The following is a 25,766-nucleotide window of genomic DNA, read 5'->3' as shown; positions in this document are numbered from 1 at the left end:
GCAAATTCATATCAATCTTTATTGTATTTAGAAATCCACGCATCAAATCTTTTTTAGTATTTTTTCCTTTACCATTTACAACAGGGGAGAATGAGGGACAAGCTAAACGTCATGCCTTTCCCAGCAGGCGCGATGCACTACAGGATGGGCTGAAATGGAAAGGTGGGGAGCAGAGAGAGAGAGAGAGATACATAAAGTGCTTTTGTCAACAGTTTTCTTTTTTTAATAGAAAATAGGATCAAAACAAAAGGTCTGAGGGTGGAGGGACGGGGACACGCAGGTCCATGGATGTGACGACATGTGAGGAAGGTGAAGGAGGGAGGAAGGTGACAGCTTGATGAGGAGGGAAAGAGTGGTGGGGGTATTTATCTTTAAAAAATAAAAAAGCGTTCGAATGAAAAAAAAAAAACAAAACAAAACGAGTGGTCTCAACCCAGGATGAGGCTGGACTTTCCACCAGGGGGGTTTCTTCGGCCCCCTGCGGTGGCGTTGGCAACTCCCGACGGGGCGGAGGGCTGTGACGTCTCCTTCTGCTCCTCATGCTCCTCCTGTTCTCCGTCTTCAGGACACTCTGCAGGATCAACGAAAGACAAGCCATTAAAACAACGAAAGAAATAGCCCCATTTCATTCAATTATTATTAAACTGAGGAGGACATTCAGTGTTTTTGTATTAGGGGCTGGGATTATGCAAGAAAACCCTGAACCTTAATGCATAAAAACTTTCAAGGGTCTAAATCTACAATTCAGATAAACATACAGGTGCATCTGAAAAACACAGGAGGTAATGAAAAAGTTCAGATTTTCCCATGAGTCAATATAAAAAAAGAAACCTCTGTACATTCTGCAATGACCTTCTGTGGCTTACCCTCCATAAATATGCTTCGATACAGCATTCTGAGAACATCTTCCCCTTACAACAGTGACCTCCGTGGCTTACCCTCCATAAATAAGCTTAAAAAAGGCTCTGAGAACCTCCTGACTGTTCAGAAGTGACCCTCTGTAGCTTACCCTCCATGTATATGCTTTGACATAGCACTCTAATAGCATTCTGCCCTTTCAGGAGTGACCTTTGGTGGCTTATCCTCCTTGAATAAGCTTCAAACAGTCTCTGAGAACTCTGTCCTTCCAGCAGTGACCTTTTCTGACTTACCCTGCACTAATGTCACATCAGCAGTCTTCCTCATGATTATGGCTGTGTGTACTTTACCAGAGTGAGAGAATAAAGGCTCAGAAACCTTGGCAGGTGTTTTGAGTTGATCAGCTGATTAGAGCTTTACAGGGCTGAAATAACTGACAAGAAATGTAACTTTTTGACAAAATAATACTCTGAGAGAGTGGATTTGTGGTTTCCATGAGCTGTAAGCCGTAATCAGCAAAAATAAAACAAGAAAAAGTGTTGAAATATTTCACTTTGTGTGTGCTGGATCTGGAACAGATGTAGGTTTAACCTTCTCTTTCTTAAGATTTATTTTTGGGCATTTTTGTGCCTTTATTTGATAGATGAGGACAGTGGATAGAGTCAGAAACAGGGGCGAGAGTGGGGGAGAGACATGCGGTAAAGGGCCTCAGGCCAGATTCAAACCCAGGCCATTCGTGTACATGCACCTTCACCACTAGGCCACTTGCGCCCCAAGTAGGGTTAACTTTTTGAATTAGATTACAGGAAAAAAAACTTTTTCATGATGTTTCAGTTTTCAAGATGCACCTGTAGTTCTGTCTTCACATGTTTACAGCAACTTCTTTCTCCCTTTGATTTCTGAATTTACTTTACATGGACTAAAGGAGCTAACCTGAGTCAGATTTTTATGCTGGCCCCTGGAAAACTCTTGTTATTATGAAACGTATTCAATAGCACTTAAGCTGAGTGCTTTTAACATTTTCACAGAAAGCTGAAAAGAGTTTGGTAATTTGAAAGGACTTTAGAGCTCACTGACTGATGCTCGACTACAAACCAAAACATCCAACCATACTTTCTTTCTCTCATAAAAAGCCTTTTATTTCATTGTGCTTTATTTGTATAAAAGCCTGCTTTAAATGCACTTTATTTCTCTTATTACAGCCTTTAATGAGGGTATTGTAGCTCCCATCAGTGCTCCGTTCAGAGGCGGAGAATTTTCCCTTCATCACTGTAAGTCACAAATGGCGTGACCTCAGTAAATCCAGCTGAATACATAAACGCTCTCAGTTAACATTTCTCCTCCTGTTATTTGCAAAGCTCTCCATTAAATGTTTGCACAATGAGGACAGTCACACCTGGAAAACAGACACTAAAGCTTTAGTAAATCTAAGCCTGAGAGTTTAATATGACAGTGGATGAGCAGGAGGCTCTGTAGCCTGAATTTCTGCTGTTATAAACCTAGATCTAATACAACATTCAAAGCAGCAGCTCATCTAGTCCAGTTCTGGATGGTTGAGTGTCCTTTCTGCTGACAAAAATGTTCAAAATATGTGAAAAAAAAACCCAGCAGTGCTGCTCTTATCTGTGACATTTAAGTCAGAAGGTCTCCTTAACTCTGTGAATCCTGCAGGAGTTCAGCCTCTAACGGAGAAGAAGAGCCCTCTGCTGCAGCTGTGATTCTATTAGACCAGAGTAACTACGATGAAGGACTCTAGGTGTCCAAACTAAACTGATGTGACCACATATGCCTAAGGTTTAAATGTAGTAAAGTCCAGAGAGGGTTTTCTTTAACACTGAAGATCTACAACCCCAACGATAAAACGTCTCTGTTTTAACATCTGACATGTTTTTTATGTTCTACTGTTAATAAAATGTGGGTTTATGAGATTAATGAATTATTGCATTACCTTTTTATTTACTTTCAACACAGCGCCCCAACTTTTTTGGAATTGGGGCTGTGCATGTGTGGGATACAACTGTAAAATCTGGTAAATAAGCTGCACTTTTAACTCCTATATTTGCATCTAAAAGTTGGCTGCAAATTTGACCAAAATAACAGAATAAAGTGCTGAGATGTGCAATGTCACGACTGCTTGGAGACGCTATTGAGAGCTCACTTATCCTCTCAGAAAGGCACAAGAGTCTTGGGTATTTTCATTTTAGCAGCTAACAAACAATCAGCTGTTCTCTTTGTAAATCACACACTAAACACACTCATCTCTTTGCAAACCCAGCTTTCTTAGTATTTGGCCTCTTTCACCTCCATCTTTGGCACAGGGTGCATGTTTGTTTTGCCCACCCTGTTACCCTGAGAGTTCTGTTTCTTTAAATGTAATTTCAAACACTTATACATTCCACATTCAATGACAGGGCGAATAAGTGAGCTCCAATGTTCATAGAGAGAGAAACGGTGGAACCCTCCATTATACGAGGAGCCAGCTGCTCTCACACAAACATGCACCTGGTAATAAAAAGCTTTTCATACCAAGAGAAACCTGCCATCAGAGAACAGCTGCTCCGCTACAGACATGGAACCGCTATGACAGGGAGAACCCACATCAAAGGGATCATGTGATGTTGACTCAGAAGGAGAACATGTGTACTGTATCTTAAAAAAATTAGTTCTGGTATGTCGGTAGAAAGTGGGACGATGAAAGTGGCCAGAATCAGATTTTTTTAGACAGAGAGAGAGGAAGAGTGAACCATGGAGCGATTCACTGATAATGGAAGTCATGCACAGCTGTTTAGACATAGTGAAAGTAGGACGAGGACTTTAAAGAGACTCTTTATGAACAACTGAAGAGCTATTGATGCTCACCTTCGTTTGCTGCTTCTTGGCCATTTGGAACCTACAATGACAAAAGACAAACAGATTAGATCTTTAGACCTTTAAAACTTTACAGATATGTCTTCCTGCTTTTGAAGTCCTATTAGGGTTTGTGTCCACAGCTGTCATTTAAATTCACTGGCAGTGCTCATTTTAAATTCAAATCCAGTGTTGTCAGCACTCAGCATCAAAAAAACACTCCTCAGTGCTCACACTACTCTTGGTTGAAAAAAGCTAAACTTTTGAAACAGTACTGCACTAGTCAATTTCCCTTTCCCCTCACTGGCCAGTCAAAATTGAGAGGAGGGGGGTCTTATGATACCAGCTTCGTCGACAACAATGGCAATGGATCATTTCTTCAGAAAGAATTTTTGTTTGTACCATAAAGCTTATAAACATAATAGGTACCTCTGATTAAAACTAACCATTAATAAAACATTTGCTGAACTCAGATAGCAGTCATTTCAGCTGACGTTTTTAACTCCTGGGACATATATCTGTGTATTTACTGATATGCTGTTCATGTATTTTAACCATTTGTTCCCTGGGGTCCTTCAATGATCTCTGTTGATCTGTGTGTTGATTATTGTAGGCACAGGTGAACTGCAAATTAACTGCCCTTTATGGGATCAATAAAGTTGTCTTAACTGGAATAAGGATGCAAATGTGAACAGTTCTGAATAAGGCTGTCATTTTTTTTTAACTTTTATGTTTCTTTACAATATGCAACACAATCTCCAGTTTGTACTGATACAGGAAAGCACTGAAGCCTATGGCTGCCTCGTCTTTTTTTTATCAAAGCTGCAGAGAGCAAGAGTGAGAGCAGTGGGGGCCCATTCAAATGCAAAGGTTATTTCATGACTTATTTCAAGTTCCTTTGGCACACAAACTTAAAAACACAGAGAACTGTACTAAATCGAATATCTCAAAGTTGGTCTAACACACATCGAGAATGTGGATGGTAATGGATAAACTGCTGCTTATATCTACACTTGCATTGGACCCAAATGGGACTAGTAGTCCTGCACATACTCTTCAACCCCTGTGCTTGACCTGACCGGATCAAACAGTCGTATTAAGCAGAAGTTGCTTTGTGGTCTCCCTTCAGATATCATCACAAGCTGAGAGAAAATGTGCAGTTGTGAAACTGTTCATGGTCTTGCTGTTTGACTTACAGGCAGTTTGCAGCATGCTAATTTGTTAGCAAGGTCAAACAGAACCAGGTCTAACAGTAACAAGCTAGAACGGGGAAAATCACTACCTTGCATAGACAGTGTGGACACACTCCTGTCGAGAAATCAATTTTCCCTCTGTGCTTGAATACTGGGACAAGGACAGTGACCACTTGAATGTCCTAATTGAGCGATAACTGCAGCTCAACTTCACTGTGCATGTAAATGTACTGATTTTTGAATATTCTATTCAGTGTGCAGGATTTTGATTACAATTTCTGGTGACTGAAACAAGAAACTGCACAATATCAGGCACCTACAACTTGGTATTTTTATGTTCAAATAGGTATCAATGTTATTCAAATGTTAGGTAGTATGTAAGTTTAGAATAGTGGCAGCCCTCGCTTAAAAAGAAGATCCCATACCCTTTGAATCATGCATTATTAGTGGGTGAGCTGTGTCTTTATTTTCCAGGCTTGCTTTCTCATTAAATATTGTCAAAGATATCCTGTTTCTTCGTGCCTTTCCGTCTCCACGGATAAATCAAGCAGTGAAATAAATTCCAACCGTGTCAGACAGTGTGGGCTGGCAGATCCCTGGGGTAAAAATTAAACCTCCACATGGATCACTGTGGAGAATATCCACCGAAACAACCTCCTGGGCCTGATTCAAATAGATGGATAAAGTCATCCATCCCCCCATGATTTTTCCACTGAACTGTTTGGAATTAAACTTAATCTACGACCGTGTGCTCTGCAGCTCTGTTTTGGAAACAGGCTCCAAATGACACGTACCTCTTGTCTCTGGGTCCACACCAAGGCCGCTCCAGAGTTGTGGATGGTGGTCAGCTCGGGCTGGGGGTTTTTGGGGAAGAGGAGAGGCTGCTGGCAGCGCCTCAGGGGGGCAGAGGGCTCCCCGCACAGGGTTCCTGTTGGTGCTCCAGCTGGGGAGAGACAAAGGGAGGGAGAAAAACACAGATTAGAGACTGGGGGAACAAGTCAGCGGGTAACTGATAGGTTTTCTTATTGTGACGAGTGGATCTTTAAATGATTCACAGTCCTGGAATTTGTAAAACACAGCCTGGAAGGTTATGAAGCAAATAAACTATTAAAACTGAATAAACAAAGTCATGAAATTTATTCATAGGTAAATATACAAAAGCAGAACTAATCAGTATTTTCATCATGGGTGGGAGTTAGACGAATGTCCACTCAGATTCATATAGTTGTCCAGACTTGTGCAATACTTTTTAAGTTCCTGCTGCCAAATACTAAAATTCTGAGTTATTCTGAACACCAGAAACACTAGTTTAATCAGATGACTAGTGAGAAAATGCTCCCTGACAGGGTACAAACAAGATAACTGTGCTGTGATTAATTCCTTCAGATGAAAATGAAATTTAAGATTGAGTCCAAAATAACTTTATTTTGTATGAAACTGCTTTGTGGTTTTATAGCATACAAAAAAAGTTATTTGCACAATTTACACAGATTGCAAACTTTCTCAATGATCTTTAAGAACATCTGAGAGTGGAGCAGAGATAAGCCACACCGCAGTCAGCAGAGGTAGGAGTGACGCAGAGGCAGATGTTATTCTGTTATTTTAATCATTAGTGCCGGCATAATTCTGCTTTTTTTTACTGTTTTAGCAGGGATTCTAACAAGCATCTCCACCTCTCTACAGCAGGATTATATGTCCAGGTATAAGTTCAACTTTTTAATCATCGTTTTTTTAGAGGAGACGGTGATATCTGCAGGGTCTGGACATTGATCTTTATCAACAATGTTTTAAACAGTATAATCATTGATTTCCATGCATTTATTTACATCCATAATGTCCATCCATATTTTCCCTTTCTGAATAAAAATAAATCTGATTACTAACAAAATAAAAAAGGTTACTACATCTTTGCATGACCATGTATCACATACAGTCATGCACATACATTTTAGGCATGTAGGGCGCTAAGGATTCTTCATGGGGTCCCACGTGCCACAACCCTGGGCTGGAGAGGAGGTAAGTGGGTAGGGGGTCGAGTCAAGCCTGACAGATGTCGGCACACGTGTTGCTCAGCAGCCAAGGTCAGGCTTGACAGCAACTCTTTTGTCTGGGTCTTTTCACCCCTGGTGATAGGCGTGGAGACCAACAGCAGTTTTCAGGTTCTTTGGACATCCACAGCATGACCACGGGTTTGTAACAACCCTACTACCCTAGGCCAGGGGTTCCCTACGTTCTCAGCCCATGATCCCAAGAATAAGAGCGCCAGAGACCGAGGAGCCCAATCCTCACTAGAGGTGGTTAAAGTGTACACTGCAGCACAAAGTATAAGGTAAAATTTCAGGGAGTTTTTGTACAAATTACTTACATTTAAGCTCAAATCTCACTTAACAGATACTGTTTGATTTTAAATTGAACCAATTTTAAGTATATTTTTACAAAATTGGATATAATAAACCATTTCATATTTCGATTTGATTTTTTTGAAAGCATCCCTTGACCCCCTTCACTGTCCTGGGGTCCTGACCCCTCTTACTTGTCACATCCACCCCTTACTCATCCCTGAAAGGTGTGGAGTGTGTTATTTTTTCAACAGATTACTATGCAAGGACATCCAGAGCATGACTGGGGTTGTGTCAATCCTCCTCCCTGCCTGATGGTGCCCTAGGGTGGGCTTGCTCCTCACATCTACGCCTTACTTCAACCTCAATTTTTGGCCCAAACATGCCTAAAGCTTCTGCACAGTACTGTAACGTGATCTTATTCTGGGTTATGAGTGCTTTAAAAAGATTTAAAATTTTAACTGCGATTAATCCCACTCTTTTGATGCAATGATTAAATTGGTTTGGTGTCATTGTGAATTTTGTTAGATTCTTAAACAAAGAGTTACTGACTTCCTGTTTGGATGCAGACCCACTTTTTGAGGCAGATCTAAGATTCTAACATGAACTTAACTGCAGAAAAAGGAACTTGGCATGGACTGAAAATTAAATAAGACAACATTAAAAAGGTTCGGATGATGTTAAACTTGTCCACCGAGCTGTGTTGAAAGGGATAATAAGCATGCGATTAATGGCATTAAAAAAAAAATGCACTAATTGTGGACCTTAACCACGATTAACGCAACGGGACCGCTTTTATTAGCACCAAAATTTACTAAAAATATAATTTGTTTTTACTGTAAGATTTGGTGATTATGGGGCTTTTATTTTGAAGGCCAGTCTATTTTCTGTGGCTAAGAGAAGGACTGCATATGGTGTAGCACAGGCTAACTGAATTTATAACTAATCTGCTACTACAGGTCAGTCATCCTCCTTCAATAAAAGGAGTTGAGGTAAGAGCCTCCAAATTTTGTAGTAAGTCCCTTTAGTTGAAAATATTCATCCAGTATTGAAATCAACATTGAAACCGACAGAGTAAGGGAAAAAACACCCATGGGTGATTGATAATGGCAGAAAACCGTGACCGGAGCATCTTTATTTTACACCACATGTGACGTAACACGCCATGATGTTTGAAAATGTCGATTTTTAGCTTTAAGATGCCAAAGACTGAAGTTTCTAGCTCGAACAGTTCGGTTCCAAATCGATTTAAACCGGGTCATGTAACCCCTACAGAGGTTGTTTTTTAACACTAGCTGTCATGACTACTTTATTATTTCCTTCTCAGCCAATAGATTACACTGAAGTTAGACAGGAAACACAGGAGACATATGACAAAACATGACTCAGTCTTCAGCTCATGGAGTCATGCCATATGGACGCTAATCCAATTAGTCACCCCAGGCCCAAATGTTTCAAACCACGAGGCAACTGTGCTAACCACAAGATTCATCCCCTCAGATTTGACAAAACATCAGATTTATGAGGAAATTCGCCTGGAATAACACGACACAGAATGACTGAGAAACAACAGGAGACATCATCAAATCCGCTTGGGCGTCTGCTGCAGACCCAGAAACACAGTGGAATACTTCCAGGCAGACATCTCTGGTGCCAAAACTCACATAACGCCGTAGCGCTGCTTTCTCCTTCAGCAGAAAGAGCATTAAAACAGCGTTTGGCCAACAGAGAGAAGGCAGGCTCAGCAAAGCCACATAAGGTAACAGCCCAGCTCCAGCTCCAGCTCCGGCTCAGAGGACTGGGGAGGGGAGTGGACAGGCCGTCTTTGTCATGAGGAGTGGAGTGTCCATTGTTTTTAATGGAGTGGAGTGAATCAGCACAGTTGAGAGCTTCGATCATGCAACAAAAGCTCCTTCATTACCGGTTCCACATTTCTGAGGCTGATCAATTCTCTGGGTAGGGAGCAGCAAAGAGAAAACGGAAGAGGATTAAAGCAGATTCATGAGCCAGACTGATGCATTACATTATCATCACTCCAATATATAGCCGTCTACTTAACCTTATAGCCCTCATGGGTGCATGATGTTTACAGTGTCTATAATAACACAAACGGGCCTGGAGACAGGAACAGCAATCAGGCTGCTGCTGGTAGTTTTAGCTTCCTTTCAGATTACAGAGTCCTCATCATGTGGGCACACACTGAAGACGCTTTGACAAACCAACAACTCTGGAATCTGAAATCCTGACCATGAACACATGCTTTATGTAGTACAACAATGCCAGCTGCACTACTACTAGAAAACCAGTGCCAAAACCTCTACATATATGGTTTTTTTATTCTGCAAGAACTGATTTTCCAGCGAATCTATACTGAAAACATGAGCTAGGAGTGCAGTCTTATCTAGCTACCTATCATCCAACTGTCAGGGTGTGTTTGCTTCATCATGTGTGAATCTGTGGAGGAGCAGATACAGATACAGCCGAGGAGAGTTTAAACTGACAGTGAGGATTGGCTTTTACTTACATCTCGCCTCATGTACAGTCGCTATAGTCCCTGAGGTGTGCAGCCAAGGTTCCTCTCTGACTGCCAGCACTTTGCTGCATTTAATTCCCTATTCTCTAATCCCAGTTTTTAAATTCTATCTGCAGTCTTATCCTCTATGACAAAGGCAGAAAAAAGCAAAGGACTGACTGACGCTTTTGCAGGGGTTTCTAATTTATGCCCTGAGAGAAGCAGACAGAAAAACATTTCTAAACTTGTTGATGAATTTCTTCTTTTGACTGTCAAATAAAGGTGAATTACTAAATTTACAAACAAAAGAAGGATAGGTGCTGATACAGGACACTGTGTGGTTAATCCACCCTAAAACACAAGAGTAGAAGTTACTCACATCAAATGCTGGGGTGTACAAAACTGGATTTTTGCTGCATACAAACTCATTTTAGCTGATGCTAATGTTGATACCATTACATAAAAGGTTCAGCCTAAAAATCTACAGAGAAGCAAGGGAAGGTATTTTTACCACAAATACAAAAACTAGAAAAGCACTCAGAGAGCGCAGACCTCCACCATTAGCCCTATCTCCCAATAGTAAAGAATCCTTAAAAAAATTCCTGGATCCAGACGGTGATCCGGATCACTCCCAAAATCTAATCAGTTCTTCCTTATGCCATTTCTGACATTTCCCGAAAATGTCATCAAAATCCGTGCATAACTTTTTGAGTTATGTTGCTAACAAACTAACAAACCCTGCCGATCACATAACCTCTTTGGCGGAGGTAAAAATCATGTGACTCCAGTCCATCTCTTAGAATCTTAAAAACATTTGTTAATGTGACTTTAATTTTTTGTTTTAATATTCGACCCTCAATGCTGATATGATATGCAGTAAATCCTGGCAGAAATTTTAATATCTGCCCATAACGATTCTAAACTTTTTAAACAAGACTATTATCATGCCGATAACATTATGCATCCCTAATCAAAAGACCCCGTTTTTGCATTATCCCTTTCCAAATAACAAAAAAAAGGTACAGATCTTTCATATCGGGTGAATCAAGGATACACCCACTCAAACGTGCTTCACATAGAAGTAGGTTTCATTTTTCACAGCTCTGAAAGATAACCCCTTCTGTTAAATAAAACACACGCCTTTCCAGATCTAATGTACTCATAACTCTTGGCAATCCCCAGAGAAGACTTCAAACACTTATAAATGTTTTGTTTTTTCTTTTAGAGGAAAGTCCCTGTGAAATCATAGAAGTTAACACCACTGACTAAACATGAGACTGTGTTCACATTTTCTGACAGTACGTCCTAACCGCATGTGAAGTGAGCGTCAGGGATAGTCAGCTAGATTTTACTGAGCCTTTTTGTAGTGTCCTTGCAAGAGACACAGCGTCTGGCTTTCCCCCATCGCTCTGTTCCTATTGTTCTCTCTGCTGGCATTACCAATGCACTGACGCTGAAGATTAGATCCCTTCCTTCTGTGTAACACTCCAAGAATGCCGTTTCCTCTTGAAAAAAGTGAGTTTGTCTTCTGCCACAAAAAAAACCCTCTTCTGTAAATCAGCAGGCATGTGTGCTTCATTCCAGCATTAAATCGATACTACACAACAGATAAAATCTGCCACTGATTTCTGCTGATGTCACATTATTTACTGATGTGCTGATGTCTGTTAACAGGGCTTATATTGCTGATCACAATGTTGATTTCATGAATCGCTGCAACCTAAACAAGGAACAAGGAATTAAGGAGATGACAATGCCCCAGGAGTGTCTGAAAGGAAGATTTTCCTGATTTTCTTTCACTTTTCTTTTACTCAGCAGAGCTTAGTAGCTTGTTTTACAAAGTGGTGATAGTTAATAGCACATTAATAATATTCATATCAGTGTTTGAAATGTCATGCTCTGAGTTGTATCAACATGGAGGCTGTAAAAGGTTTGTCAGCACAAAGCTCCACAGTTTCTCTACATTCAAAATTAAATCTCTAGATGTTTGTTGTTTTTTTTTTGCAAAGGGAGACTGAAATTCACACGGCAGAGATTAAATATTTAACTGATGCAGTCTGGACAGTGAGCATGCAATGCTGCACACTTTTTGAGCTCTGAATTAGATGTCTAAAATACAAAACAAGCCCTATTTCCTATATCTGCAAAGTTCAAATAAGACATCTGTGCCATTAATATCTTTTCCATGTTTCCTTTGACTTCGGTTTCCATAAAAGGGGAATGCAAAGATAATTTCTTGTTAGTGCACAAGGCTGAAAAGGCTGAAGGCTTTGGCATGTAAGAGCATAAATATGTGCAGCAAAGTGCACATCATTTCAGCTGAATGAGGCACATACTGAGCACATAAAAGGTGTTTGAAAAGGATCTGCACAAAATGGCACTCCAAAGTAAACAAACCTGTTCAATTACAACTTGAGTTCACTCCAAGGTCTAACAGATCGCACAATGCTTATAAAGCCTGCTATAGTAATAAACACCACTCATTCAGGCACAAACAAATACTCTACCCAGCTGTGTCCATTAAAGTGGGACAACTATGAGACAACTTCCCAAAAACTTGACCCAGAGCCAAGAGAAACAAAGCAAACAGGAAGACGCTGCCCTGTGAGCAGCTGCTGGCTGCAGAGGTCACCGGCTGCAGAGACGATTTTAAGGTAGATTCTTCATCGTCCACACACTCAGGACATTTGATCCACCATGTTACTGGTTTTCTACAGAGGCCAGTGTGAAAACATGTGATGCCTGGCTTGTGAGTAACTTCACGGCGGCAAGCTGGAAAGCAATCCGTCTGCTGCAGGGGTTGAACTCTCCTCTTTGTGCTGTACTTTTAAATATTTCAGACTTAAAGCCCCTGGAGAGTTGGCTTGAAATAGGAAAAAATGCATGCATAATGTCAAAGTTAAAAGTCTTGTTAAGAATCCATGATTATCTGGATTTAAAAAAGAAGTTCTTCTTAATCATGAGAGGAACTTAATTTAGCTGTTCAGATGATTTCTCAAGACTGTGCATGGATTGATCTACAGCTGCTGTGCTGCTTCCACAACAGCTGTGTTTTGCAGCCTGATGCAGTTTAACGGTGTTGAATGTGTTGATAATTTGGTATTTTTCAATACCACATACAATTAATAATAAAATAATAAATTATAATCTCTGTTATTTTAATGATGCACAGTGTTGAAAAGTTTCACTGATTTAAAGAAAACTGATCTTCAGCCATCTTTTTAACCTTAAGATGCATCTAGGTTGTTCCAAAACAAAACGTTGCCAATGCATTTGTGAAATTAAGAGAGAGTGCAGGAGTTTGCCCTTGCAGAACCTTTTAAAGCTGATGGGTTGGTCAGATTCCATATCTGTCTCCAGACAGATTCATCTTGCAAAGCTTCAAGCTGAAACATGTGTGCCCAGTCTGAGAATGAATGGATCAGTCAGAGTCATGCAAGGTGACAGGGTAGGGAGCTAAGGGTGTGGTTTAGTTGTACTGCAATGGTAACAGGAGGAGAAACCAGTGTGGATACAGCTACAGCTGCAGTTTTATTAAAAGAACAGCAAAGTACGGTAAGAGTTTGATTTGCCAACTGGCTCCACTGATAGTTAACAATAATAACGGCTGTCTGTCGAGCTTACATTAGGTAGATTATGCTCCAGGTCCGCACAAGACAACTACGCCATAAGAAGTGCTGCTCTGATTGGCCTGTAATGAATGTGACAGAACATTTGGCCAATCATCCTAAATAAATCCTATGCTAAAAAGAGGTGAAAGAGCCTATCTGGCATGCCAGGTTGCCTGCGAGGTTTTACATTTAGCCAATACCAATATTTAAATGTAGTTCAGAGCTCAAAGGGATATTTCAGTATTGTTGAAGTTGGGAAGAGAAACTCGCTGGTTGTACTGTCCAGGAAACTAGGCTATACAGTGTGACAGATGGGTACAGTTTCTCCCTGGAATTTATAAAGTTTTCTGTAAAATGGGCCACAAAACAATGTTGACTCAAACTAAGCATTATTAAAATCTTTTGAAGCATTTTATTTTTTACACAGAAAGCCTCTATGTTTTTGTCACTATTTTGCAATGCAGGGTTTGGCTACAGTTGTGGGCTCTTGCACTGCTAAATTCTCCAGACTACTCTCCCCTTCACCAGCCACTTCAAAAGAAGCCAACAGCTCTGTGTGACTTGAACCTTTAGCTTTTGCGAGTTTTAAATCTGATTATGTAGACTTTGGAGCAAGATTTGGTACCTTAGTGCTTAGTTTGTGATTGTTAGAAACAACTGTGAAAATATTTGTGTTTTAACTTTAAGCTCTTAGCAGCAGTGAGTAGACACTTTTGTTGTTCTCTTTTGCATTACTCGCTTCAAACCATTTAAACTGCTGCCTAATTTTGATTTTACTTTTATCACTGGTTTTCTTGGGAGCGGAAGGAGTGTGGCCACACATTCTGTTATGTCCAGCTTCTTCTAGGACGGGGACATAACACCTGATATTGTGACAACCCTAGTATGTTGATGTAGGCGTCCAAGATTGAGGGAAAAAGCAAAGCACTGCAGTAGCTAATGTTAATTTAAATTTAGCCCTTGATGGTCCTTTACATACAACTCCTTTGTCATTGTTAGCAGAAGGCAAATGCATGCAACATAAGCTGAGACACCACCATTTGTTTTGGTGAGCACTATTATACTTATGTATTAATATGTTCATGCCTCTCTCCAGTGTTTCACCAGAATGCTTATGGGCAGTGAGATTTCCATGCTAGTTATACCACCAGTTCTCAGTCCTACAGGCACATTCTTTGCTTGTTTGTGTACGTGAACCCATGGTGACAGAAAACAAGCTTGTTCTGTTGGAGCTGTGGCTGGTGAATATTGAGAATCAGCTGATTTTACTGCAGTTACTGCAAAGCAGAAAAGGAAGGAAACAATTAAGGATAAGGGTTGCACAGTCACTGAGTTATTTGAAGCAAAGAACAGGGGGGAAGAGACATGAATAGGTTTTAATGAATTGGTTCATTGTCTGCAGGCATTTATTTCACCTCACAGTGAACACAATAAGCCTGCAGACTTTAGCCTTAGAGTCACCCGATGCAACCCAGCTGACCAATCACAGGGCAGAGTTTTGATGTGAATTTAAATTAGAGATGTAGGTCAGGCTTTGTGCATAGACTCCTTCATAGATTCAGGGCTGCATGAACCTAAGGCTTGCTCTTTTTCTACAGTTCACTAAATATCATCTGATGTGATTTATACTGGAACAAAGGAGGACACACATGCTAAATAGTGGCCTTGTGAGTTTTCCCTTGAGTAGTCTCTTGCAGGATTAGTAATTTTCAAACTGATACCTTAACTTAACCTAAATAAAACCCATTAACAGAGGAATAGTGGACTCCATTTAATTTTAATGGATTGAAACAGATTTCTAGTGCTAGCTGCATTGTACTATGTGCATCAATCTGAAATTGCATGGGGATTTGACTAAACACTGCCCAGAAGGGCACAAAAGAATCCATATTTAAGTACAAGCAATAAATAAAATGCTCCTAAGAGAGAATTCTGTTTGGCTGAAGCTTTATCTGTGCTTTTCTAAACACACTGGAACATGCAATAAAGCTGGACAACATGCATTTTTAATTCAAGCCTTTGTGGCTTTGTGTTTCCAGTGACCTTGACGACTCAGAGCCATTTAAAGGTCCCATATCCGCTGCTGCGTTTCTCTCCCTCTCCTTGTGCTGTAAAACTTCCCTGGTGTCTCTACAAGGCCACACGTTTCACCAATTGACACATTTTTAACTGACCTATTTCTTTCCACTGAGAGCTGCTCCTCAGCTCCATTTAATAAAGCCTGGATTCAAATTACCCTTATCCACGTACTCCGGGGCTTTTTGGCTATCATACTTGTGGGATGTTCTTTCTGACAGCCTAAATGGAAAAATACTAAATAACAGAGTGTTTCCCTGCTGTTTTCTGCTTACTTGATGATTCTGGTAGCTGTGTCCTGTTTGGCAGGATTAAACATGCCCATATACGAGCAATTATGCCCCATTGGTACAAACCACTGCCTGGGTATTAAATTCACCCCTTTGTTGCTCTTCATGGAAACTGAGCTAAAGTAGGTGTTAGATTTAATTACTTGGTGGATTGTTCCTTCGATGAGCGTGAGGGTCATCAGGTTCTGCAAAGATGCTGGAGGCCATCTTGTTCTTACGCTGGGGGGTGGTGTTTTCATCTGAGCCGAGGGAGAAGCTGGAGTCCCCACCTGGCGGTCGTAGTACCCTGAAGAGCAAGAAATGGCACATTATGATAGTTTAATGACATCCTGCTCAGGCAAACATTAAAAGAAGCAGGCTGCAAACATGTTTACTGCAAGCTAGTGTGTTGTTGTCAGCTGAGAGAGGAGACGATCAGGTCCACCTCTTTGTCTGTTTCTAGGCTGACTGAAAGTTAGAGAGGGTGTTGTCAGTATGGCGAGCGCTATGAAATGGCGTGACTTCACTAAATGCTGGGCAGTTGATCAAGTTTCACTTTCAGGCATGATTTGGCTTTCTCTGATCATAAAAATTAAGAAGTTATTTTGGTGCAAGACTTGTTGTGCAATTTTAGTCTACAGGGTTTTTCCTGCAGCAAACTCTCCCTTCCTTTAGCATGTGCTTAGCCCCTCCCACCTAAACAGCTCTCACTTCAATTTAAGTGAGGAGCAGAGAGAGCCTAAGCAAGCAGAGCTGGAAAGAAACTACTTTTATTCACTTTACTGTCATAGAGAAACATTTTAATGTGCGTTTTAAAGTACTTCTTATATTTCTTTAAGGTTTATTTTTGTACACAGGCTGACCATGTACATGGGACACGCCTTAAACCACTAGGTGCCTGCTCCCTTTTTGAAGTATTTTCAAAACTGTTTATTTTATTTAACCAGAGGATGTTTTGGGTGGTGCAGCAGTTAGCATAGCAAGAAGGTTCCTGGTTTGCTTCCCAGTCAGGGTCTTTTTGTAAGTTTGCATGTTCTCCTTGTGCATGCTTGGGTTCTTCCCAGGTACTCCGGCTTCCTCTGGCAACCAATGACATGCTCGTTAGGTTAACTGGTGACTCTAAATTAACCGTAGGTGTGAGCATGCCTGGTTGTCTGTCTATATATCATCCCTGCAATCGACAGATGACCAGTCTAGGGTGTATCCCACTTCGAAATAAACATCTGTAACTGATATCAGTTCATGCCCACGTTGCATGCCATGATGCACCTGTGTATCCCTAAACTTTACTTTTTCCTTACGTAAATTTCTACCAAAGTAACATTATTTTTACTTGAGTACCATATTGTCACAAGCAAGACAGCAACTTAAGATGACAGAAAGGCAGCTGTTGTCTAACTAGAAAGGTCAACTACTTCAGTAAAATGGAACCACTTTGGGTGGTTTGCCATTAGAGACCCGGGGCCAGATCCAAGTTCATCTAACCCCAAAGTTTGGGGGTGAGATTACGAGCCTACCACACTCAGGATCCATGACAAAGTCTGCTTAAAGAGACCATCTTGGAAATGTTTCACATGCGCTTGAGCATTGTCTGAGAGATGTAAAACCATGCTCGAGTACAGGGTACTCATCAGTCAGTAAAGCTGTAGAAGAATATCTAAATGTCTCCTGTCTCTTCAAAATTCATGATATCTACATACTATCCATTCTATCCTTCAGACTGAACACTGGCTCTGGAAGTGGAAAGAGGGTCTCTGTTGGCATCTTAAGACCAACAAAAGGAGGAGACTGGACTTTACTGTCAGCTCAGAAAATAAATGTATGTCACCCAGTTGATAACACAATTGGGTACCATAATAGCTTCTTCTTTGTCCTTCTTCGTGGCGGATCTGCAAACCAAATAAATGCGTATCTTCTGTGTATGTATGAAAGTGTGCTTTGGTATGGAGATATGGTAATAATGTGAAGAAGACCAAGGGGGAGAGGGAAGGGAGGAGCGACTAAACCCAGGAACATGAATCAGTTGTGCCTGGTATGAAAACTGGGGTTGGGTATTGGTTGGTTTTTCCAATACTGGTGCCAAATTGATGCTTTCAAACTGGCGCAGGGGCCTAAACGATGCCTGAATTCATACTTCTAAGTGGGAATAACAACTCCTTTGTGCCAGGCTGTGACCTTGTAGTTTAACAGCATGAAGTTTCAGTCCTTGCAAGTAAGAGGTAAGACATGTCTTGCTTGTACCAAAAGTAAAGCAGAGTTTAGGGCAATAATAGGCATTTGGCTCAGACATTTGATGAGTGGTACCTAAAAAAGTAGATATCTGGGTTATTATTTGGTTCGGTGGGTATTGGATGCATTAGTATCGATTCTGTATTCGTGTTGGTATTTGGTACCAATCCCCCTTGAAATCGTCACAACAAATCTATTGAATCATTTGAAATTCATGCAGAAAAGGGGATAATAGCAACTGTACTCTCAATTTTAATCAAAATAGTTGTGATGAACATCACTCTGACTTAATTCAATACTTCTTCCTGGCCATCTTTGACAAGTAAGTAATTTAGTAGGCTTTTAAAGCAAAGAAAAAAAAACAATGGTCAAATATACCACGAGGACGCCTTGAGCGACTTACGGCCTTCTTGCAACTCCACCCTAAACCTTTTATAAACATACCAGTCTCTCAAAATCACACAGGCTAGCAGCAAGGTCTCTGCTCTCTAAGCCCCGGCTGTCAGCCTGTCAGACAGACAGCCACAATCTCTGCCCGGCAGCTGACTCCCCTCGCACATAATCACAGAGTTAGCTGGCTAGCTGCTGCCTCCACTCATACAGATTCCTTTGCAATGACACAAGGGAATGGTGTCAGTTCCTGGAAGCTTTGTTGTACAATTATTAAATGAGTAAATTAAATTTGATAGCCCCTTTGGGTCAAAAGAAAGACAAAAGAGGTGAGAAGCCTGAGGTCCACAGCTAATGTAGGTCACCTAATAAATGGACTTTTCCAGAACAATAAAGGAGACCGGCATGCACGGCAAACAAAGCCCACTTTGCTCCGACATTCCTTCGGCCACAAGCTGAACAAAAGTGGAACGATAATGAGTAGGGAAACTCTTTTTCCTAGCTGGGCTGAAGGACGGACAAAAACTGATGTGTTTGCAGAGCCCCTGCTGGACCCCTCCCTCTTTTTTTCCCCAGCAGAGTCTCCTTCTCCTCAGAGTCCCAGAAGCCACCAGCTGACACACCGAGCAGCTGTCTGAGGGCCAGGCAGGCAGATGGAGGCCAAAAAACAACCCAGCTCTTAAAAGAAAGAAATAGACCAGGGAAGTCCACTCTGCATCGACTGTAGTGACATAGATTTTCTCTACCAAGGCTAATATCTACGCAGTAAGGCTGGGAACATGGATCATATCCCAAGTTTTTAACTGGTGAAATGTATCTTTTCTGAAAAGAAACTGACCAGTTGCAGACATGTGACAACCACGGTGTCACTCACCACAGTGAATGGTGGAACTACTGGAATCTATTTGAGGCTTCTGTGCATTTTAGTGAATAATTACATTCATGGTGTATTTGTGAGCCATAACATTAACAGAAACTAACATTATAGGCTGAGCCAACCTAACACAGAGGTCAATGATTAAGTCAAATGAGCTGAGTCACCCTGAGGGTGCTAACTAACAAAGAAACTGGCTAAAACTGTACAGAGAAGCCTGCCTACTTAGCTGTCATCATAAAAACCTCCTGTTTACATTAAACCAAACCAAAACCACGCTCATTAGACGTGTATTTAAAAGAAAACCACGAAAAAGGGCATGCAAAATTATGTCGTTTTTAACACCTCATTATGTCAAAGGTCACCAGTAAACAAGGTCACATTTTAAACCATAACACCAGCGTTTGCTAGTGTTAGTATAAGCCCACTTAGCGCTTCTATTGTAAATGAGATATTGCCATGGGATATGGCAAGAAATATTCTCATATTTACAGTAAAATAAACCATATAACCCACACTTTTAATACTTTTTCCCCCTAAAAAGTCGCCTGTGGCTTACATACCATGACGACTCGTATACCAGTATAAAGTGCAAAGGCGCAGCGTCTTTACTGAAAGTGTGTACCTGCTGCCACCATCACAGACTACAAGAGGCTTAACATGATTAAAAATTCATCCCAATTCCCTGTGTCCTCCAAGCAGGCTGGCTGCTACGCTGCTGAGCCGGAATACATGACACTTTTTAACCGCTTTTCCCCCTGTTAGGTCATAACCGTGCATGTAAAAAAAGACAGGAAGTATACTGCTAAGTAAATAAACTCTTTAGGAGTGCTGGTTTGACACAGAATACTTCTCAGTAAGGACAAAAGGTGGCAGACACAGAGAGACTTGCAAGTCTGTCTCATCACTGAGAGCTCATCTACCGTATTCTGGCTTGTAGATGCGGAAACTCTGCTTAGCAAAAGCAGATTGTACTAAAAGAGCAACACAACTGCACAGAAACTGCACGTTGTCTCTGCTAAACTAAATGGAAATCACTGCACAGGAAAAGAGTTTGAACCTTCTTCTTCTTTTCAAAAATTTCAAAAACAGACTGTTGCTTATATACAAAGGTGACTTGTATTCTGGCTTTTACGGCACGCTTTGTAAATTTCATTGCAGCTATCTAATAGCTACTCTAGCTACCTCTGTAGCAGTGTTAATTTTGACAGCAATTTTAGTTTTAGTCTCAGTCTTGGTCTTTAAATGCATTTTAGATTAGGTCACATTTAAGCCATTTCTACCTGTTATAATTTAAGTCGACGAAAACTCAAGAACATTTTAGTCCATAAAAAGTTCTAAAATTTTAGTCTTCACTTTTAGTCCAAGCATTTATTCTCTTGCCTTTAGCTGGTACCAAATTGTGGCAGCGTTTTCTTTGCACCCTGCCAAACCTGGGGTCCCTGCTTTCTACTGCAGTATAGCTGCAATGTATTGTATTTGGATAGATTTACCCACAGTGGAGAAATATCACGGATTTTGAAGGTCTGACAAAAACTAAACTTGTTTTAGTCAGTTTTAGTTACCAAAGATCTATTTTGGCTAGTCTTAGTTGAGTCTTTCTCATGAAAAAAGGGCTGTCGACAAACATTTTAGTCATTTGTCTATAGTCTATTGCTATCAACCCTGTCCTGGTTAGTGTTTTGTGTCATTGACACTATGTCTTTATGATCACTGTTATTTACTTATTTTTGTACCTGTGCAGGATGAAGGGTTTAGATGCCTTTTATAATATGCAGTGTGTGTGACAGAGAAACTGCTTACACACCAGCGTCTTCAACTATGTTTGTTTTGCAGTCTCTTGTTGTACTTGAAGCAAGTGATTCACTCTTGTAAAAGTGTTAATGCTGTGGTTCTTGGTATAAAAACATTCATCGTGGTCTGTCTGCTCCCTATGCCCATAAATTAAAAACCTCCAAAAGGACATTTCTGAGTGGTGACTCTAAAGCTTGCCAAGTCGTTTCTAGTTATGCATTATAAGAGGCCGAGTTTTCTGAGTGCTCTTTCCTTGTAGAAAATGTGCACTACACCAGAGGGTCTCAACTGGTGGGTCAGGACCCAAAAGTGGGTTGTGAGGCTGCTTCCAGTGGGTTGCGATTGTGTGCTAGAAAAATATGTGGTAAAAGGTCTATGACGTATGAAAGCCACAAGTGGACATACAGCACATTTTTTTAGGTTTTCCTGTGATAAACAGTCAATTTCTGCCTTTTGTTCAAGATTTACAACTTATGTCCCTCTCCCTGAATAACTAAGCTTTTAAGATAACAGAATATCCTGTAGAATTTCCATGCTGTCTCAGGAAAATGAAGTAAAATAAAATCTCGGCATGCATATCCTTTAGTAATGATGTGATTGTTTTACCCTGTCTCTTTGTTAAATCATGTTTTGTTCCTGTCAAGGCGCAAGATTAGGGTGCATCATTTTCATTAAATAAATTTGACTGGTTGAACATTTTTAAAAATTGGGTTGTGGTCCTGATTCCCAACCAGCTGCACTTTTTAGATTACCACAGGGATTTATAGATGAGAAAATTCATTTAGCATTGGCATCCAGTAAGTAACAGGTTGTTTTTGCCATCTGGGATAGGAAGGGAAAACACTGTGTTGCCAGGTGCAAAAGGTCTATATGCTTTAATATGTTTTTGTGTTTTAAATGATAAAACCTCCATAATTTTAATGACTGGTGGTATCAAAACAAACATAAACTTGATAATCTTTATATTTTTATTTACTCAGAATTACTAATAATATTAGCACTCCTTAGAAAAAATAAAATTTACACTAAATTTAGACTAAAGATCTTAAATAGGTTATGTTGTGGTCAATATGCACCATTTTTACTAAGCATTGTGTCTAGTATCATTTCAATGCAACATAATCTATATTAATATACTCAACATTGTCTTACCTGTTACACTGTCTGAAAATCTATTGATTTATCTTTAAATCTCTATACGTTGCCCAGCCCTACAGCACGCGAGTGTCTGTCACACTTGGCTGTGACAGTAATGCTTAAACCAGACTTCACCTCCTGGCCAGAGGGGATGAGCTCATGCTTTCCACGCGGATTGCAATGGGGGAAAAGCTTTAAGCTCCCTGGCACTGGACCCCACCCTAGAATGAAACTGCAAATAATATCAATAAAACAGCGCCCATGCTCAGTAGCTGAGGGGCTAGCTCGAGGCAGGTGGAGCTGGGGCAGACAGAGCCGAAGATGGCACGTCTGATAAGGCAGGGTGGGAGGCTTTCTGATGGCCTACTAAGATTTCCGCCTAATTCTGCTCGAGTTGCTCCTGAAAGGATCACTTTTGGTCAGCCAGGAGCAGAAATGAACAGCAGCTCGTCAAAACGGCTTTAAGGAGCAAAAGCAAAGAGCTAAGGAAAGATTTACCGGCTTAGCTGGCTCAAAGCCCCCACCCAAGCCCCCACATCATCAGAAAACAGCACGCGGCTTCAAAACGCTTAATGACTGACCGAGATTTGACTTGCTGACTCTTAAAAGGCTAATAGCACAGGTTTCCTCAAAGAAAAGCCCTGGAATCTGTTAAGAATCCATAATTTCAGTCATTTTCCTCACATTGTTTTCCCTGCTAAGTGGCAGGAATGCATCCAGACGAGACGCATCACTTACAGGAAAGATATGACTGCATGCCTGGAGGATGAGTGGCCCTATTTAGCTCTTTTTCCATTTATATAAAGATAAAAACCCTATATATATTTTACAACAGAGAACCTTCACTTCACTCAGACCATCAGTGATGAGCTATATCCTTCATGACCTTAATGACACGAGCAGACGCAAAATGTCTAGTCTGGGATCCTTCCTCAAATCAACATCTGCAGCATTAATCTTCAGGTAAAACTGTAGGAAAAGAGGAATAAAATCCACAATCAGGACTAGATTAGACTCATCCACGACTCCAAAGAGCAGCCCACACATCTACAGATCATTGTGACTGGAAACTACTAGAAAAGTTCCTGCAGCCAAGAGAAACCGTTAAGACAGTTGGCTGTAACCTTTGAATAGGGCTGGGCAATAATGATTATTCACTGAACACATACACCTGTATATTCAAGTTCTCTAATTTTTAAATATTCTTAAATAACAGGTCCCAAAATGACAAAAACTCATAATTTTAACATTGCTTTATTATTTTAACATAATAAAACTGTCTAAATTGCACAATTATGTTGGCAATAATTGGAAAAGTGGTTTGAAACCCTTTCTTCTTAGCGGGTCAGTGAAAATTTTTGACAGAAAGGGAGAAACTGATGACTTAATTGCACAAACATGTTGAAAAATAGAAGTCTTTAACACCAGATAATGGTTAATTTATCACTCTGAATGTATAAAACTGCAGTCAAAAGTCCTACAAATTGTCTAAACTGCACAATTATGTTTGCAACTTCAGGAAAAGTGGGTGGGAACTCTCCTTACCAGTTTCATGCATGTTTCTGGATAAAAAGGAGGACATTGCTGTCTGAATTGCTCGATTATGTTCGCAACATTTTGAAAAGTGAGTAGAAACCTTTTCTCCTTTCCAGCTCCAAGCATATTTTTTATTTTAAAAAAAATTGAGAAATTGCGGCCTTAATTGCACAAATAAGTTGGCAACTCCTTCCCAGTGGGTGGAAACCAATTTCACACATAGTTTTGGATGAAAAGGGAGAAATTGCTCTCAAAATTGCACAAATATGTAACCAAAACTAGGAAAACTTCTTTCCAGCTCCAAGCATATTTTTTGGTAAAATTTGAGATACTGCAGTCTAAATTGCACTAAATATTAAGTTGGTGGAAACCTCTGCTCTTTTCAAATTCCACCCATATTTTTGGGACAAAAAGGGAGAAATTGCTGCCAAGATTGCACAAATATGTTGCCAAAAGTGTAAAAACTAGGTGGAAATCTTTTCTCCTTTCCAGTTCAAGCCTATTTTTGAGTGTTGCCAACAAGATTGCAAAATTTGGACAAGTTTGTAGGAGTTTTACTGCCATTTCGATAGTTAAAAACAACAAATTACCCTGTATACAATGTTTAAGATTTCTATTTTTGCTGATGTGGCATCAATTCCCTGTTATTTTACTCATTTATGTCCCTGAAATGAGATAAAATAACTACAGAGTAAATTTCCTAAGTCTACTAAACATTTCTACTTGGCTTTCTTGAGGTTAAATATGCATATTTCTGTCAATGGGCTACCTCTGAAATTCCTTTTACTGAGCATTAGGCCTAACATCTATGCTCTCTGAATCAAAATGACTGCTTCCTAACTCTGAATCTCGTCCGAGTACATAGCAGCATAGCTTAAAAACTAGACGTATCGCCCAGCCCTACCTACAAAAAGGTGAAAAACATCCCTTCCCCTCCAGGTTGCTCCTCTTAATTTCTATTTTTAACACCTCATTGATCAACAAAGCCAACACAGGCCAAACAACGAACTTATATGGAGCATCAGTCACCCAATAAGATTAACTTAATTAGCAAGATGTGCCAGTTGAGCTAAATCCAGCCAGCAGCGGGCTAACGTCGGGCAGCAGGCAGCCTTGAAGCAGAAAAAGAGGCGTTTGCTATCTGAGGCACTTCTTTGTTCCTCCGATAGGCGTTTTCAGCTCCTTTTACCTGGAACTGCTCTTAGCACCAGGGTCCATTCCTTGGAAAGTGGTCGTCGTCGTCATCTTTAGGGACTAATTTCGATGTATTGGCAGGAACAAATAGTCAATGAGAAAGTAATAGAAAAAAATCCTCCTCCTTCCCCCGCAGAGATGCGACAGGATGCAGACTCCACCCGACACTGAAAAACATAACGAGGAGCAGATCTGCTGGTTCTGCGGTGCCAGCCCACCAGACCCAGCCCACCAGCGTTCGGCCCGCTCTGATTGGACGGTACGTCACAGAACGCCCCTCTCATTGGACGGGATGTCACAGAACGCGCTTCTCATTGGACAGAACCTCTGAGACCGGCTCTCTTGTTGATGGCAGGTCTTTGGCTTCATGTCAGTGATCACACAGGGGCGGTTTGAGTCATTTAGAGGCCCCAGGCATGGAAAAATGAGAGACCCTACTCCTTTTAGCGTAGAGCAGTCATAGCTAATAAGGGGAGAATTACTTTTAAATTAGCCGCTGAACTTCATAACTACAGGGCAAACTCAAATGTGAGCCAGCAGATCTTTCTCACTTGAGTCACAGTATAACATTTCAATATTCTGACATGTCCTAAGGCAAGGTGTAACACATAGAAACAGACTATATATTCACACTAGGTTAAAATAGTAACTTGCAGATCTTCTGCCCCAAGTCATGTATTGATTATTTATTTTATGCCATTTTATTGCACTATCTAGGTCAGCCATAAGAGGGGGATAAGGGGAGAGCTTTCTGGGGCCCAGCTAAACTGGGGTCCATGGAGTTCAACAAAATTACGGTCATGATAACAGTATTTTATTTTAAACAAAATAATAACCACTCTTATCAAACCAACATAAAATGAGTTTTATTTATGCTCTGGTACAATGTAGCTTTCTTTAAAAAAAA

The 25,766-nt window shown here is 40.5% G+C and overlaps 1 protein-coding gene across 1 annotated transcript; it reads right to left on the bottom strand.

Annotated features, from left to right (window-relative positions):
- LOC121529150 (jupiter microtubule associated homolog 1-like) lies at positions 1-25,043 on the bottom strand. The gene is made up of 5 exons (XM_041816873.1): positions 24,855-25,043; positions 15,870-16,012; positions 5,693-5,841; positions 3,718-3,748; positions 1-571 (listed from the first exon to the last, which is right to left on the bottom strand). Exons 1-5 carry the CDS (start codon positions 24,908-24,910, stop codon positions 429-431), a joined length of 522 nt encoding a protein of 173 aa, XP_041672807.1. The 5' UTR covers positions 24,911-25,043; the 3' UTR covers positions 1-428.
- Between the last annotated feature and the right edge of the window lie 723 nt (positions 25,044-25,766).

This window comes from Cheilinus undulatus, linkage group 21 (genome assembly GCF_018320785.1).
Source record: "Cheilinus undulatus linkage group 21, ASM1832078v1, whole genome shotgun sequence".
Lineage (NCBI taxonomy): Eukaryota > Metazoa > Chordata > Actinopteri > Labriformes > Labridae > Cheilinus > Cheilinus undulatus.
Note: the sequence above shows the minus strand (reverse complement) of the source record. Positions and strands in the feature narration are given on the sequence as shown.